This window comes from Centroberyx affinis, unplaced genomic scaffold (genome assembly GCF_046629955.1).
Source record: "Centroberyx affinis isolate AG114_WGS23_722 - 3 ecotype Tasmania unplaced genomic scaffold, CSIRO-AGI_Caff_v1 ptg000574l_1, whole genome shotgun sequence".
In the NCBI taxonomy this organism is placed as follows: Eukaryota; Metazoa; Chordata; class Actinopteri; order Beryciformes; family Berycidae; genus Centroberyx; species Centroberyx affinis.
In genome coordinates this window covers 39700-57819 of record NW_027279214.1, presented here as the reverse complement: position 1 = coordinate 57819, position 18120 = coordinate 39700, and the positions used below count along the sequence as shown (strand labels likewise).

At 37.8% G+C, this 18120-nt stretch overlaps 2 protein-coding genes and 1 pseudogene across 2 annotated transcripts; all 3 read right to left on the bottom strand.

The window, feature by feature from the left end:
- Positions 1 to 971: 971 nt before the first annotated feature.
- Positions 972 to 5164, bottom strand: LOC139643175 (C-reactive protein-like). Its single transcript, XM_071518356.1, has 5 exons — positions 5093 to 5164; positions 4932 to 4986; positions 1868 to 1970; positions 1479 to 1776; positions 972 to 1331 (listed from the first exon to the last, which is right to left on the bottom strand). The coding sequence occupies exons 1-5, from the start codon at positions 5135 to 5137 to the stop codon at positions 1110 to 1112; spliced, it is 723 nt and encodes a 240-aa protein (XP_071374457.1). The 5' UTR covers positions 5138 to 5164; the 3' UTR covers positions 972 to 1109.
- A 915-nt stretch (positions 5165 to 6079) lies between these two features.
- LOC139643180 (C-reactive protein-like) lies at positions 6080 to 14336 on the bottom strand. Its single transcript, XM_071518360.1, has 6 exons — positions 14312 to 14336; positions 14057 to 14111; positions 12898 to 13000; positions 8149 to 8359; positions 7757 to 7981; positions 6080 to 6614 (listed from the first exon to the last, which is right to left on the bottom strand). The coding sequence occupies exons 2-6, from the start codon at positions 14109 to 14111 to the stop codon at positions 6393 to 6395; spliced, it is 816 nt and encodes a 271-aa protein (XP_071374461.1). The 5' UTR covers positions 14312 to 14336; the 3' UTR covers positions 6080 to 6392.
- Positions 14337 to 16433: 2097 nt separating this feature from the next.
- On the bottom strand, positions 16434 to 18120 carry LOC139643179 (serum amyloid P-component-like; annotated as a pseudogene).

Here is an 18120-nt window from a genome sequence, read left to right as displayed (position 1 = left end):
GCAGCAAAGTTTAATTTAGAAATCTTGAAATTGACTGAAAGATGAACAGGATTCATTTTGTAATTGAATTATATAGAATCGTTTTAATTATATACTGTATGTATGTATATTATACTTATAATATATTGAAATGTAATTAGCTAAAAGAAAATTTAAATGAAATACCACCTCAGAAATTATTTATTTATAAAGAGATTAACAGATTACAAAGTGCTCCATGCAGTATTTGTTGTTTTTCAGCATGCTATTCTCCCACCTTCTCACTATGCTGCTGTCCCATAATTCCACCTATTGTTTGTATTTATAGCCCATGGTGTGTGTGTGTGTGTGTGTGTGCATTTGGGCATTGATAGTTAATTTAGGACAAAAGCTCGCAACTTGTAGTATCAGCAAAGGTTACTGGGACTGTGCTTTTATGTTCAACGCCTGCCTTTACTGTAATATCCAAATATATCTCCACGGACAACAGCTGTGATGGAAAAGTCTGTGGGCTGCTGCATGTTCTGATGTGATGAGACCCACTGTGAAATCCAGCACATGTAATTCTTTTAAATCCTATTGAAATTCTAATTCTGTTGAACATAGTAAAAATAAATCTTTGTCTTTCATATAATGCATTCATGGACTTCAAATAACACATTCTCAGAAACTCCAAGAACTGAAGGGCTGTAAAGCGGTCTTACTTAAAGGGGACATCTAGTAATTGTATTTCCAATGAAAATAATTTTGAGGATATAATAACACCACCAAAACCAGTTTTATGATCAGTTCAGATTTAGTAGTTGGTTTAGAAAAATCCAAGGATGTATGAGTTTTCAGCACTCCAAATTTCACAATGAAAGGTCCTTGTAAACACTGCCAGCCTCACCTGAGCAGTTATATCAAGAAACTGTTTAAGAGAAGTTATTAAAAGAGGAAAAACTCTGATATTCATATTAATGTTACAAGTGACGTGATCAACAAAAGAGAAAGCTGGAAAAAAATGTTTTACTTGATACAGAGGAGAGAGAGAAACCTTTTGGAAATGCTATCACTTCACTATCACTGGACATAAGTATAGAAAGTCTGATTTTGACTTTATAAGACATTGAATGCCTTGATTTAGCCATTTAGTGACATTCATTCACTTGTTTATTTTCCAGCAGCACTCTTCCTGTGATCTGGAACTGCAGTGCCCTCCAGTTGAGCACATTGCCTGGGGTGAAGTTCAGATCATTCACGTAGCGCTGGATCTCACAGGGTGAAAGGGCGTAGTCCCACATGTGGACTTCAGAGATCATGCCAGTGAAACACTGCTTAATGTCAAACCCACCACCATGGGAATCCTGTTCCTGTAGACATTGAAAAAAGAGTCAGATTAAGATAAATAACAGTAATATTGTACAATATTTTTTATGATATGAGAGATCTATACTTTAGAGAAGTCAAAAATAAGTATTCATAGGAAGACTATACATTTTAATGCCTAACATTACTACCTGTCCTAAGATAATGATAGGTTCTCCTGTGATGTTTGATCCGGAGCTGATGAATTTCTTGGCACTGGGCTTTCCATCCAGCCACAACTGTCCCAGTTCAGACTGAGAGTCCCAGGTGGCACAAACAGAGTGCCATGTGTTCAGCTTGTAATCCTGCCCTCCAGCTTCCACATTACTGTTCCTGACAGTCAGCTCGATCACATCGGCTGCAGTCTTCTTGAAAATCAGGAAGGCATTGTCAGCAGAGGGCGTGGCCAGAGAGAACAGGGCGTGGTTTCTGCTGAGGTCTGTAAAGGACCTGTTGGCATAAAATTAAATTCCCATGCATCATGCCTTTCACACTCAGGAATATAGTTGGTTCTATCACACATATAACATGTTTACAATACCTGAGACAGACAGTCACAGCACTGAATTCCTCTCTTGATGTTTCCAGCCTCACATGAGCTGAGTTGGTCCGTTGTGGGAAGGTGAACATTTTACCTGAAAGATCTAATCCGACAAAGAGAGAGTTTTAAAATCAGAATGCAAAATGTAAATGCAATTACACCTGAATGGTAACACTTTCTATGACGCCCATGTCTATAATGCATTATAAATATACTTATAATGCATTATAATCTGCACTGTATAATTATAGTTATAAGCACTCATAAATATTCATAATGCTTTATAACAATAATCATAACACATTATAAAGCATCTTATAATGACTTATAAGGTCAAGTATCATAATACTTCATAATTGCTGGTCACTCACTGACATTTTTTTTTTGCAAGGATCATAGTGTATTATAATTCTCATAGTTGTAATACATTATAATCATTTTATAATTCATTATAATCACTGTTATAATGCATTATAATGTGATTATAAGTTACTCTAAGTGGTCATTGGATGCTTTAAGTAATGAAATTCCTGAGGTATATGCAGATATAATACATTACAAGCTCTTTATAAGTCACTATAAGTGGTCATTGTTTGCTTTAAGTGAAAAAAATATCATTAAATCTATGCAAGAACAACACACAAAACGTTGTAAAATGTATGTATTTGTTTAACGGGTCATAACAGAAATTGAGTACTCCAATTTGACACAACTTTTTGATGATGAACAACTGAATGATGGACATTTACATTTCACTAATGTAATGTTTCCCCAAAAAACTCACTCTAAACACTAAATTGACTCAAATTATAGATAATACCTGAAACAATTTCTACTTTATCTGTAGCTGTATATTTTACTTTGATCAATAAAAGTGACTGCTTAAAAAAAACAGGTGCAAACCATGCACTGGTGTTAACGCTTGGTAAGTCTCAACCTTGGTAAGTCTCTCTCTCTCTCTCTCTCTCACTCTCTCTCTCTTATCTCTTAAAGGGATATTTCACTTTAGTACAACTTCAGCAGTCAAAATCAGCAGTCTTACCTCTATCTAAAGTCATCTACAAGTAGGCTAAACTAGTGACCACTGCTGTCCCTGTCGTCCGCTGTCAACACCACTATTCCTCCCAGGTGTCAGGCTCCTCATTCACTTCCATTCATTTTGGGGACCTAGCCTAAATATCATACTTCTGAAGTATTAACAAACTACTGCTGTGAAGATTTCAATAAAGCAGACAATTCTGAGTCAAAGGTACGTGTTTGTTTTGGCATTTGATGTGTCTTTACAGATTTATGACCAAAAGCAGATCCGGTCAATTTGTTGTAGGTTTGAGTGTGCTGTGTATCTTTGCCTTGCATAGAATGTTGGGGAGTGGTTACCTATGGAATGTTGGGGAGTGGTTACCTATGGTTACCTGCTGCCTTGCTGGAGGAAATATTCTAAACATTCTGTGAGAAGTTGACAGTTGGTCAAACTACACCTCAAGTGAGAAATAGTTCCTATACTCATAATTTGAAAATGGCTATATTAGCTCAAAAAAACAAATACCTTTGACTCAGAAAAATATATTACACAGAATAATATTGCTGTATTGTTTGTTTATAATTCAGAAGTATTATATTTAGACTTGGTCCTCAAAATGAATGGAAGTGAGTGAGGAGCCTGACATCTGGGAGGAATGGTGGTGTTGACAGCGGATGACAGAGACAGTAGTGGTCGCTAGCTTATTTGTAGATGACTTTAGAGGTAAGACTGCTGATTTTTGACAAGTTCTACTAAAGTGAAATATCCCTTTAAAGGTTGAGACTTACCAAGGTGGAGACTTACCAAGTGTTAACACCAGTGCATGGTTTGCACCTGTTTTTTTAAGGAGTCACTCAATCTCTGTTATGACCCGTTAAACAAATAAATTAATTTTACAACATTTTGTGTGTTGTTCTTGTATAGATTTAATGATATTTAGAATTATAATACACTATGATTCTTGCAAAAAAAAGTCTGAGTGACCAGCAATTATGAAGTATTATCATACTTGACCTTATAATTCATTATACAATGCTTTATAATGTGTTATGATTATTGTTATAAAGCATTATGAATATTTATGAGTGCTTATAACAATAATTATACAGTGCTATAAGCAGATTATAACGCATTATAAGTATGTTTATAATGCATTATAGACATGGGCGTCATAGAAAGTGTTACTGAACCACTGACACTTGAAACCTGACAGCCTAGTAACCCCTGCTCTCATTCATGCAAGCTGCATGCCTTGAAGTCATAGAAACGCCTTGATTTAAGCTCCAAGAAAAACCTGAGGTTTGATACCAGGAAGCTAACTAAAGATGTGAGTCACAAATCCCATACAAACAAAACACTGTATGGGTAATAAAAGATGTCTTGACACTTTACTTAGTTTTGTCCACTACTTTTTTGAATTTACAGGGTCCTTTTGTGTTTTTTCTGCCAAGAAATACATTATTATTATTCCTCTTTGCAAGTGGAAAAACCACAAGTGTTATAGATGATATGTGGCTGTGTAAAGTCAAGTAAATTTATATACAGAGATGGAACAAATTAGCTTTCAACTGAAATGAAAACATCAAGAGGATAAAGTGTTACAGTAAAACATTGTAAGAATATATTACAAATATCATTATATATTATGTATATTACATATTTACAGTACATGGTGTTGCACACACACGTGCACGCACACACAATCACACGTATTGTACAGTATTAACATTTAAACATTTCTGTTTGTTTTTTTATTATTAATGGTTCAATTTGTTTTATTGTTATTACATTTCTAGTTTATTTACTTTATTAGAAACTCAGTTGAATGAAATACTATATTGTTAGCTGTGAAATATATATATTTAAATTAAAATCATTTTTGTTACAAAACAAAATAGACATGCCTATGGGCAGTATAGGTAATTTCTAAAAAGATACATTTGATCTATTTTTTACATTAGCATTAAAATAGAGAGTCTACAGTTAATACATTGAAAATCTAATATTTATTTTAGTCTATGAAATAAAAAATAAGTTTTGTACCTTGAGGAGCTGCAGTACATGCTGTCAGCATCACCAGTAGAAGTAGACACTTCATCTAATGCAAAGACAACAAGATAGTTAAGATAAGATAGTTAGAAAAACTGCAATATCACGACGTTCCTGTCTTTCACATTTCAGTGGGCATCATGTCTTGATCTTACCTTGTGGTCTGTGCAAGTGTCAAGATGTTGTGTGCAACAGTGCATGGGATAGTGAGTTTTTAATGCTTTATATTTCCTCATTCCTGTGCGTGGTTTTGTGTGTTTGCTTCCTTGTATCCTTCCTGTTTAGATATTTCAAATTCCAGTATTGTAAAGGCGATTTGGTAACACAAGTAATTATGCATATAATTATATATAGAAAACTAGAATGCTGTCGGGGCCGACAGCAAGGGCATATCCCCGAAATTCCCCAATCCTTGAAGGCTCAATTAAGTCAAATGTAATAAAAAGCCATTCAATAATCACACAATGAGACTCCAGGGTTCGAAATTTGGTGCACATGCTCTACGACCATGTCCTATAGTCAAAATCTGAAGTTTGATCGTCATTAGTGAAAGTGGATGTGGCCTATGACATTTTGGCTTATAACTCAAACAAAATTTCACCAATCGCTATGAAACTTGGCAATCATGTTCCAATGTTATGTTGAACATGCACACCAATTTCCATACAGATCTGACCAGATTTTGCCCAACAGTAGCATTTTGAGTGTACAGCTAAACACATAAAGCCAATACGAAGTTGGATATTGACACCTTATAACTTGCTATTACATTCTTCAGTATCAGAACTTGATAGCTTGGGGCCTGATGGCTCAACAGTCTAATATGATATAATTGGGAAGATTAACCCTCGAGTCTTATTGTGTGATTATTGAATGGCTTTTTATTACATTTGACTTAATGGGGCATTCGAGGATTGAGGAATTTCAGGGATATACCCTTGCTGTCAGCCCTCGACATGATCCTAGTTTCTATCTACTTTTCACAGATTAGACATGTAACGTGGTATCTCACAACAATAATTTCCCCTATAATTGTTATCATTTTCCTATGGGTCTAGAGGGCAGATGGGCTTTGAGGGTATAATAACAACACCAAAAACAGTTTTATGATTTTATGATTGAAGATTTAGTAGTTTGTTTAGAATAATACAAAGATGTATGAGTGCAGATATTCAGCAATCCACATTTTACAATGAAAGGTCCTTGTAAACACTGCCAGCCTCATCTGAAGTTATATCAAGAAACTGTTTAAGAGAAGTTACGAAAAGAGTAAAAACTCTGATATTCAAATTACATGACATGATTAACAAAAGAGAAACATGAAAATAATGTTTTACTTGATACAGAGGAGACAGAGAAACCTTTTGGAAATGCTATCACTTCACTATCACTGGACAAAAGTATAGAAAGTCTGATTTTGACTTTATAAGACATTTAAGGTCTTGATTTGGCCATTTAGTGACATTCATTCACTTGTTTATTTTCCAGCAGCACTCTTCCTGTGATCTGGAACTGCAGTGCCCTCCAGTTGAGCACATTGCCTGGGGTGAAGTTCAGATCATCCACGTAGCGCTGGATCTCACAGGGTGAAAGGACATAGTCCCACATGTGGACATCAGAGATCATGCCAATGAAACACTGCTTAATGTCAAACCGCCCACCATGGGAATCCTGCTCCTGTAGACATTGCAGATAGAGTCAGATTAAGATAAATAACAGTAACACTGTACAATATTTTTTCTGATATGAGAGATCTATACCAGGGGTATTCAAGGCCAGATAATTCACGTGTTACCAGTTGAGGGGCCATAGATTTTTTTTCTCATTTTTTAAGTATAGCTGCTCATGTATGTTCACAAGTGCAATTCACAATTTGGTCTTCTCATCTAGTTCACATTATTTTTAAACAAAGTATAATTCCAAAGTGGAGTGCAAAATACTGTATTATGCAATCTAGTAGGCCTATCTTTATTACCGTGTGAACTGGCCCTTAAATTGTATTCCTTAATCACAAACCAGTTTCACTGCACAGTAAGCACACAGGCTTCGTACCAACTGGCACAAACAAGTACTTGTCAGTCCACTCACTGTCAAACTGCCAAATTTCTATGTTGACTGCAGTAAAAATACACCTTTTAAAACTCTTGTAATCTAGGAGTTTTAAAATCCTAACCGATTTTGAAATCGGGTTGCATTGCGCACATAAGGAGAAACTTAACCAATTTTCTTCTCTCAAATCGCAAACAAGCTCACACTACAAGTTTAGAAAATGACAGTGCATCACACACTACAAGATATTAGGATTATCTTGCCCGACTGAGCTGCTGTACGCAACAACTCACGTGACCATGAAGAGGCAGGAGGCAGATGTTTACAAACATGGAGGCGGAACGGCTGGCTTTGGTGTGGTCAGTAGTTTGCAGTAGTTTACCAAAGAATAGTGAAAGGCCAGACGAGTTTGGATGAGAAAATGGCCAGAGAGACAGACATAGGCAGAGCAGGCTGTCCGTTCCGGAGGACCGGAGGTGACAATTTAAAAACGTCAGTTTTAATAGATGTTTGTTATAACGTTGGTACGCTATTGCTAGCCTAGTGTTAAAAGTGCTAAAAAGTTTACCGTTGCTAGGCAATAACGGCAGCTGCCCCGGTCGGGACGTTAAAGTTGTATTATCCAATGTTAAAAGGCATAATGAAGTGACGTCGCTGTGCAGATTTTAATTCGCAAATATCAAACGGATTAGAAATTATCGGGGTGGCTCCAATGCGTCTTTGAATAGTTCAGGAGGGTTAAGATTAGATTTGTAAACAGCTCACATTACCAGATATTCTGTGCCGAATGTCGGTTTCCGACCAAGACCCAGATCCAGATTTCTCCTCCAATTGTCAGGAGGGGCGAATCGGGGATAAATCAGTGAAAAACTCCTGTAATCTGAGCCCGGGTCTTTTTTAAATGTAGAAAGTGACATTTTGTTGACGATTGTGTTGCTAGCGAGCTTCCCCGTGTGCAACAGGAGACAGCGGGCAGGTCCTTTTTTTCTCTGACCCTGCGCAGTATCGACGTTTAGTCACTGTAGCTACTCCTATTGGCTGTAGGGCAGGACCAATGGGCATTTGAAGGAAAAGTCCAATAGTGCATACAGATGAAATATAATGGATGAAAAGTTTTTCTCTGAGTTCATGGGAATTAATCAAAGGGCCAGTAAAAAATTGCGGGCCGTATCCGGCCCATGGGCCACCAGGGGGCAGAAACAGAGTGCCACGTGTTCAGCTTGTAGTCCTGCCCTCCAACGTCCACATTTTTGTCCTTGACATACGGTCCAACCTGATCGGCTGCAGTATTCTTGAAAATCAGGAAGTCATTTGCAGCAGAGGGCATGGCCAGAGAGAACAGGGCGTGGTTTCTGCTGAAGTCTGTAAAGGACCTGTAGACACAAAAAATAAATTCTCATGCATCATGCCTTTCACACTCAGGAATATAGTTGGTTCCATCAAGCATATTGCATGTTTACAATATCTGCTGAGGCAGACAGTTACAGCACTGAATTCCTCTCTTGATGTTTCCAGCCTCACATGAGCTGAGTTGGTCTGTTGTGGGAAGGTGAACATTTTACCTGAAAGATCTAAACTGAGAAAGTGAGAGTTTCAATGTCATAATGCAAAATGTTAATGCAAATTACACATTAGCAAATGAATTACGCAACAAAGACAGAAATACAATATCCAGTGGAAATACTGCTTGTAATAATTCATGGAATTTATATTTTTTGAGAATTGTGTTTTATACTTTTTTTTGTATAATTTCCTTTTCTAAAACTCTGTAAACAGCTTATGACGACTTTACACGAAACGACTTTTCAACAGATTTCACTGTCACAGACAAATTTCCAGTGTCGGAATAAAATCATGAGAGTTTTGCTAGAGTTGTGGCGCGCTCCTGTCATCTCGATCGTTTGGTGTAAGGTGGTCAGAAAACTCAGTCCGAGCTATCTTAAGCCAGTCTTTTTCTCGTCTTGACGTTCCGATAAAATCAAACATGTTTAATATTACCGGAAGTCTTTAGTCTTGGCTCATGCAAATAGTGAAGTTCAATGATGTGAACATTGTCAACAACCAATAATTGCGCTCTCTCCAAAGGAAAAAAAGTGGACAGAAATTGCTGTAGCCCTCAAAATCCCCTGTGAGTATGCTATATGCTATAGCTAGCTCGCTAACCACTGTCCCAAACGGGGCTACTTGCAAGCTAACATTAGCAACTGTAATGTTTGCTATTAGCCTACGAGCTAACCGTACGTTTCAGCTGAAGATTGCTAGCTTCAATCATATAAATCTGGCTGCAGTGCTCCCTCTCTCTCTCTCATACATACACGCAGGGTTGGGGAGTAACGGAATACATGTAACGGCATTACGTATTTAAAATACAAAATATGAGTAACTGTATGAGTTACAGTTTAAATTGGTGGTATTCTGAATACAGTTACTGTCTTTAAAAATAGATTACTTGAAGGGATTACTTTATTTGTTTGTTTTGTTTTATTTGCTCTAAAATTCATATGAGGCACGCATTTCCCATAAACAGATTTAAAAAATGTGCAACAATTTGTGCGTGCACGGTGCACCTGCCACACACCACAAGACAATGGCAATGTTGGAGGAGACACACAGCCAGGACACTCTCAGGAATGCGTTTTTGACATGGAAATATAAAGAACATTTTACTTACAAATAGGGGTTAAAGTGGGCCGGAATGATCCGGAACGGCGTTCCGGCACCTTTGATTAATAAGTAAATAAATCTGATTGGCAGTTTCATACATAATAATGTCAAGCGAGTTCACAGGGCTGCCAACTCTCACGCATTGACCGTGAGACTCACGCAATTGACATTTTTCACACGCTCTCACACCACAAGTCCATTTTCTCATGCAGTGAAAAACAAATTCATAACTGATAATGACGTGACGCGAAAAGAGACACTGACAGCAGGACAGACGAGACAGAGCAGCACCGTGCAGCAGAGGTTTATTCAGACCATCTGAATAGCGAGAAATATACACAAATGTATTATATTGTAATTTATTCCCATGCATGCTGCTCAGAGTAATCTCAGTCAGCGGCTCTTCTGCGTCTCTCCCTCTCCTCTCGCGCCGTGCGCACCAGGCAGGAGTGAGGGTGAGTTGCTATGGTTACGGGGACGCTCTGTGTCTCTGTCGCTCTGAAACTTTCTCACGATTCCCAATAATAGGTTTTACGGTCAGTATGCCTATGCAAAAGTATCTCAATGCTGAAATCTAGTAATATAACATAATTTTACATTTTTGGTTAACATTATACAGGGTTGCTGTTTCTTGACTTAATCCAAGAGGTTAGGTGGTGTAGAAATGCAGGAAATTTGTTTTAAATTACTATTTTTTTCTTTAATGTTTGTCTAATGTGTTTTACTCTACTATGCTGCGGTTAACTGATGCTGTGGAAATTAAAGAAAGGGTAAAGGAAAACTGAAGACTTTGTTCTCTGGTGGATGCCAGTTTTCTTTAGACAGTATCAGTTGCAGGACAAAACATACCACATTTGTGTTTACATACTTGCATAACTTTTCCTCTGAAGACAGTAATAAGGTCATTCCTAAGCAAGTGTTAACTACATTCAGAGTGACCCAGACAAATGGGCTCAGCAAGACGATTTTGAAGTATTCCAAAAGTAATCCAAAGTATTTAGAATATGTTACTTAACTTGAGTAATCTAATGGAATACGTTACAAATTACATTTTAGTGCATGTATTCAGTAATCTGTAGTGGAATACGTTTTAAAAGTAACCTTCCCAACACTGCATACACGTGTGTGTGTGTGTGTGTGTGTGTGTGTGTGTATGTAGGAGGGGGATTTACTTTGTAGAGGTGTTCACAAGTCAGTCCATGTTTACAATCTATTGGAAAACTCTGAATAGTAGGGGTAGCCCTTTTCAAAGTCTTCTAGTGTATGGTAGGCAGTCTTTGCAAAATCTTATAGTCTGTGACTAAAAACTCAGTGACTTATGACACATTGTCTTTAGATGTGAGCTGGATGTGAGAGGGTGTCAGACTTTAGTCTTTTAAAAGTCTTTTCAAAGTCTTCTAGTGTATGGTAGGCATTATCAAGGTAAAGCTATTCACTGCTAAAAAAAAAATCAACTAACCACTTGGATACAATTGTGCTAGCAAACTCTGAATTTACTGTACTGTATATTTACTGTGAATGTAGTTTTACAGGAACTTGGATGAGGAAAATACTTATTATGAAGGAGTTATCACTGACACTTGAAACCTGACGGCCTAGTAACCCCTGCTCCCATTCATGCAAGCTGCATGCCTTGAAGTCATAGAACGTCACTACGCCTTGATTTAAGTAACTGACCTACCAGGAAGCTAACTAAACATGTGAGTCACAAATTCCATACAAACAAAACACTCAAAGACGTCTTGACACTTTACTTAGCTTCCTGGTCTCATTCCAACTCAGTTTTGTCCACTACATTCCACTACAACAATGCATGAGATAGTACGTTTTTCATGCTTAATATTTCCTAAACCCTGTGGGTTGTTTTGTGCATTTGCTTCCTTGTATCCTTCCTGTAAGTGGAAATTGGCAGGGTCCAAGCATAATATGCTAATTTGTCCAAAGATGAGAAACCTAATTCATTGTTTAGTTACAAGTTAATGGCTTGAAAAGCTGATGCATTTTAGAGATCTTTGGTGGCCTTAATTTCCAAGAATCTTTTGCCACTGTTATCATGAAATCTGCTTGACCAAAGGAGGCAGTGAAAAAGCTTTACGATTAAGTTGAACTCATTTTATCAAAACGGCAGCCTGCAATAGAAGTCTCTGCTAACTCATTTTCAACTATCTACTGTAAACACAGGGAGAACGTACAAACAAGCAGTCTATTAGTTAAGGATGTTTTTGTGTTGCCTGTGACTTATGTGAAGTTCATCATTTAATTGCAACCACTTTGTTGAAGTTATTCACAATGGCCAAACATTATATGGAAAGTTTCTATTGCCCCTTGTTGACGACTAATGACTACAGAAAGGACAAGCCTGGATTTGAACCCACCACCTTCCACATGAGAAGCTGACACTGTACTGAGCCAAAATCCTGTTACAGTTATCCTGAGGGGAAACTAACTACAACTTTGTGGGGGTTGAAACTTCTGGCCACACCCCAATCGGTTTTGCCAAATGTTGCCATTGACAGATGATGTCAAACACCTGCTTTGAGTTTTATGTGATTTAGTGTTGATTTACCTTTAATGAAATTTCAAAATGATCACAACATGTCTGGGGACTTGAGCTCACAAGCTTGTGCTCCAAATACTTGTGCTTAACCAGTCTGGCAACTTCCACGTTGGTGTTCAGTGAGGGCAAATAAGACAAAGGGATAGGTGATAATCTCACCCGTATTGGAAGCCTCAGAAAGAATATCATAACTGAATATTATAACTGTATCAGTGCCCCACAATCAATTCAAACATAGCTTTACAGACATCATGAGAGTAGCCTACATTTGTCTTTAGTCTGATAAAGATTGATCAAACTATCTTGAACATATCACATTGTCAATTTATCAAACTATATGCAGCTGCAGATTTCAATCTACCGTACACTCAGTTTTCAAGATATCATTACAATTTTTGGTCTATTCACTAATTAAGGACGACAACGCTGTGGGATTAGTGCCATGTGTTCAGCTTGTACTCCTGCCCAAAAACTTGCACATTACTGTTCCTGACATACAGTTCGATCTCATTGGTTGTCTTGAAAATTGCAAAGTCATTGCTGGCAGAGGGCGTGGCCAGAGAGAACAGGATGTGGGTTTTGCTGAGGTCTGTAAAAGACCTGTAGACACAAAAAATAGATTCCCATGCATCATGCCTTTCAGTTAGGAATATAGTGGGTTCCATCACGCATATTACATGTTTATAATACCTGAGACAGACAGTTACAGCACTGAATTCCCGTCTTGATGTTTCCAACTTCACATGAGTTAAGTTGGTCTGTTGTGGGAAGGTGAACATTTTACCTGAAAGATCTAAACCGACAAAGAGTGTCGAAATCAGAATACAAAATGTCCATGCAAACTACACATGGAAAAATGAATTACACAGAAATACACACGGAAATACTGCATGTAATAATTCATGGAATTTTTTTGTTAGCATAATTTCCCTCTCTAAAACTCTAAACAGCTTAGTAAGCTAAAGCTATTCACTGCTAAATAAAAAGAATCAACTAACCACATGGATACAAAGTGGTAGCAAGCTTGGCATACATACTGAATTTACTGTACAGTATATTTACTGTCAATGTAGTGTTACAGTAACTTAGATGAGGAAAATACTTAATATGTGAAGCACTGACACTTGAAACCTGACAACGCCTTGATTTAAGCTCCAGGAAAAACTTGAGAAGGTTTGATACCAGTAAGCTAACTAAAGTTTTAAATTAAGGTTTTTTCTGCAAAGAAATACAGTATTATTATTCCTGGTTTAAAGTGCTACCACAAGTGTTATGGAAAGTTAATTAATGTACAGTAATGGAACAAATTATCTTTAAACTGAAATGAAAACATCAAGAGGATAAAGGGTTGCAGTAAAATATTGTAAGTATATATTATATATCATATATCATATATCATTATATATTATGTATATAATAAATGTACAATATAACATGGTGTGTTGCACACACGCACACAAACACATATGAACGTATGTATGTACAGTATTAAAATTCAAACATTTCTGTTCAGTTTTTGTTATTAATGGTTAAATTTATTTTTTTCGTAGTTACATATCTACATAGTTCATTTACTTTATTAGTAACTTGTTTGAATGAAATTCTACAAAATGTTAGCTGTGAAATAAAACAAATGTTTTAAAATGAAAACAGGTTTTGTTACAGAAGTTACAGAACAAGACAATAGACATATGCTTATGGGCAGTACAGGTAATTTCTAAGGAGATACATTTGATCTATTTTGTACATTATCATTCAAATAGCGAGTCTACAGTTATTGCAAATGTATTATTTATTTTAGTCAATTAAATAAAAATCATTCAGTCGAATAAATAAAAAAGTTTTGTACCTTGAGGAGCTGCAGCACATGCTGTCAGCATCACCACTAGAAGTAGAAACTTCATCTAATGTAAAGACAGCAAATAGACAGCATGTAAAATGCTCAGATTAAATGAAATGCATTACTTATGTTTTACTACTATATCACATATGTACTAGACTACAAATACATTTGCTGTTACTGCTGAAAAACTGCAAAAAGTTAATACAATATCACTACGTTCCTGTCTTTAACATTTCAGCGGGCATCATGTCTTGATCTTACCTTGTGGTCTGTGCAAGTTTCAGAGTTGCTGTGTGCAACAATGCATGGGATAGTGAGTTTTTCATACTTTATATGTCCTCATCCCTGTGGGTGGTTTTGTGTGTCGCTTCCTTTTATTCTTCCTGTTTAGATATTTCAGATTCCACTAGGCCTATTGCAAAGGTGATTTGATAACCCAAGCAATTATGCATATAATTATAGAATATACCTGATTATTGAGTGTGCTTTAGTTTAGTAATGTGTAAAATTAGAATGCATCATAGGGCTTTGCCTTCACACTTTGACGCTGGCTGGGTAAGACCTCTGTTCTTAACACTTACCAGAGATGTAATGTCTACTTTGTTGCACATGCCCACATAATACGTAATTTACAGCATCAAGAGATTTGTATGCTTGGAGGCTGTCTTTTGTATACGCTTGGCTTTTCAATAAGATACATATACATGTCTGGCCATTGGATCGGTGGCGACTTGGCCATGTCTACAAGCCATTAATCAACTGGGATTGAGTAAGGGTCCTGCAATCAATCACCAGTATTTAAAACAAGTTTTTCTATACAATCTGCACGATCAGTCTGACAAACTAGGCAGGTACGCCATTGTTGTCAGTGCGAAAATGACATCCAAGTTGCCATAGCTCCGATAGCCACAGCGGCTTCTCTGCCCCTGAGCTGCATGCGCATCCTCGACTATCAACGGGAAACTCATCTATATAAACATTGAGGGTGGCTGGACAGTTGAGCGGGCCCTGACATTCAATGAGAAGCTGCCAGACAAGCCAACAGGGTCAGTCAGACTTAGCTTTGCTTAGACTTAGCTTAGGGTGCTTTCACACCAGCTTTGTTTAGTCCGTTTGAATCGAACCCCGGAGCGTTTACCCCCTTGGTTCGAATCATTTGAGGCGGTGTGAACACCCTAATCGAACCCTGGTGCTGACCAAACAACTGCTCTATGGTCCGCCTCGAAGAGGTGGTCTCAGGCCACTTCCAAGTGAACTGTGGAGCGGTTCATGTCTGGTGAGAACACCATCCGAACCATTCGGAAGCAAATCATTTACTCTGCATTTTATTGGTTAAAAACAACATCTTCACATCACATTTGGTGACTGGTGAAACTAGCGTTTGCATGGATCAACTTTTTGGGATTTTTGCATGATTGCAATCGACAGCGCTATAGTTTGGACTGGACCAACTTACCTCACTGGTCCCGTATGGCAAATGCAAACAAGTCGTGGTAGGATCTCATCAGAGCCAGCCTTCTTCTGTGATGAGATTGTCTGATTGCAGAGTCTTCCTCGAAATGTCTGTATTATTAAATTATTTAATACCCGCATTCGTTCATATGTGTAATCCTCTAGAGTCTGCTGATCTGCCACCAAATCAAGGCCGACATGCACAGAACCTGATGTTGCTCCATGATGTCCTAAGATATAGTATAGGCCGAAGTTGCGAGGCTTTTGTTGTATTTTTACCCGCTAACTGATCAATAATCATACAACACTTTCAACTACATGGCTACAACTACAACTTTACACAGTTCGTTTAGACAGTGAAAAAAACATGCAGTGAAGGCAGAAGCCTTGGCTTTCAGATGATTATTATTATTATTATTATGATTTCGATTTTAGAGCCATCTAAACAGCATGATGCAAATTAGGCCACGGGCAGCTGATCCGTGTTTAAAGGGTTAATTTCCAACTAATTTCTATTTACTTTCCACAGATTAGACATGTAATGGGGTATCTTACAACAATAATTTCCCCTATAATTGTTAGAATTTTCCTAAGTCTAGAAGGCAGATGGGCTGTAAAGTGGTCTTTCTTAAAGGGACATCTATTATATTTCCAATGACAAAATAATTTTGAGGGTATAATAACACGACCAAAACCAGTTTTATGATCAGTTCAGCTTTAGTTGTTGGTTTTGAAAAATCCAAAGATGTATGAGTGAGTGCAGATATTCAGCACTCCACATTTCACAATGAAAGCACCATTACATCAAGAAACTGTTTAAGAGAAGTTCAGGAAAGAGGAAAAACACTGATATTCAAATTAATGCTACATGTGATATGATCAACAAAAGAGAAAGCTGGAAAGAATGTTATACTTGATACAAAGGAGACAGAGAAACCTTTTGGAAATGCTCTCACTTCACTATCACTGGACAAAAGTATAGAAAGTCTGATTCTGACTTTATAAGACATTGAAGGCCTTGATTTAGCCATTTAGTGACATTCATTCACTTGTTTATTTTCCAGCAGCACTCTTCCTGTGATCTGGAACTGCAGTGCCCCCCAGTTGAGCAAATTGCCTGGGGTGAAGTTCAGATCATTCACGTAGCGCTGGATCTCACAGGGTGAAAGGGCGTAGTCCCACATGTGGACTTCAGAGATCATGCCAATGAAACACTGGTAATGTCAAACCCCCGACCATAGGAATCCTGCTCCTGTTGACATTGCAGAAAGAGTCAGATTGAGATAAATCATAGTGATATTGTACAATATTTTTTTCTGATATTAGAGATCTATACTTTAGAGGAGAAGTCATAAATTAGCAATCTGCAGTATTCGTAGGAAGACTGTGAACTTTAGTGCCTAACAATACTACCTGTCCTAAGATAATAATAGGTTTTCCTTTGATGTTTGATCTGAAGCTGATTAATTTCCTGGCACTGGGCTTTCCATCCAGCCACAACTGTCCCAGTCCAGATTGAGAGCTCCAGGTGGCACAAACAGGGTGCCGCGTGTTCAGCTTGTAGTCCTGCCCTCCAATAACCGCATCACTGTTCCTGACACTCAGCTCAAACTGATTGCCTGTGGTATTCTTGAAAATCAGGAAGTCATTGGCGGCTGAGGGCGTGACCAGAGAGAACAGGACGTGGGTTCTGCTGAGGTCTGTAAAGGACCTGTAGACACAAATAAATTCCCATGCATCATTCCTTTCACAGTCAGGAATATAGTGTGTTCCAGTGTTCCTGTGTGTGTGGTCCGTTGTGGGAAGGTGAACATTTTACCTGAAAGATCTAAACCGACAAAGAGAGAGTTTCGAAATCAGAATACAAAATATTCATACAAATTACACATGGACAAATGAAGCTGCATGTCCTGAAGTGATAACGCCTTGATTTAAGATCCAGGAAAAAACTGAGAAGGTTTGATACCAAGGGCCATATGTATAAAGCCGCGCAGAATAAAACTTTGGTCTCAAGAGCATCAAAATTCTAAGAATTACGCAAATTTGCTCTTATTCTTACAATTAAGAATAAGTGTAATGCATAAATATTCTTATGTGCTAAGAATTGGTCTCAGCTCCTAAATTATTTAAGAGAGCTCCAGAGGTGTCTTAACTTGGATAGGAGTTGCCAGCAGATGGCTGTGTTACGTGTTCAGAGGCAGGGGCCACACACACACCAACAAAGAAAGGATGTTTTGGAAATATATAGCGACATGGAGCTGATAAAAAGATACAGGCTTGATCGTCATGGTATCTTGTTTGTCACTGACCTTATCAGAAATTCTCTAACTTCTTCCACTTTGCGCAACCATGCTCTCACAGCAGAAATTAAAGTTGTAATGACATTGCGTTTTTTGGCAACTGGGAAAATGCAGCAGTGCACAAGCGATGACTTGGGCCCATCGCAGTCCACAATAAGCAGGGCTATAGATGCCACTATTAAGGCCCTAACAGCACCCAAAATCGTCAGACAATTAATTGATTTCCCTACCGACCAACAAACCATCCGCCAGAATCAAGCCGCTTTTATGAGGATTGCAGGCTTCCCCGGGGTTGGTGGCGCTATTGACTGCTCGCAT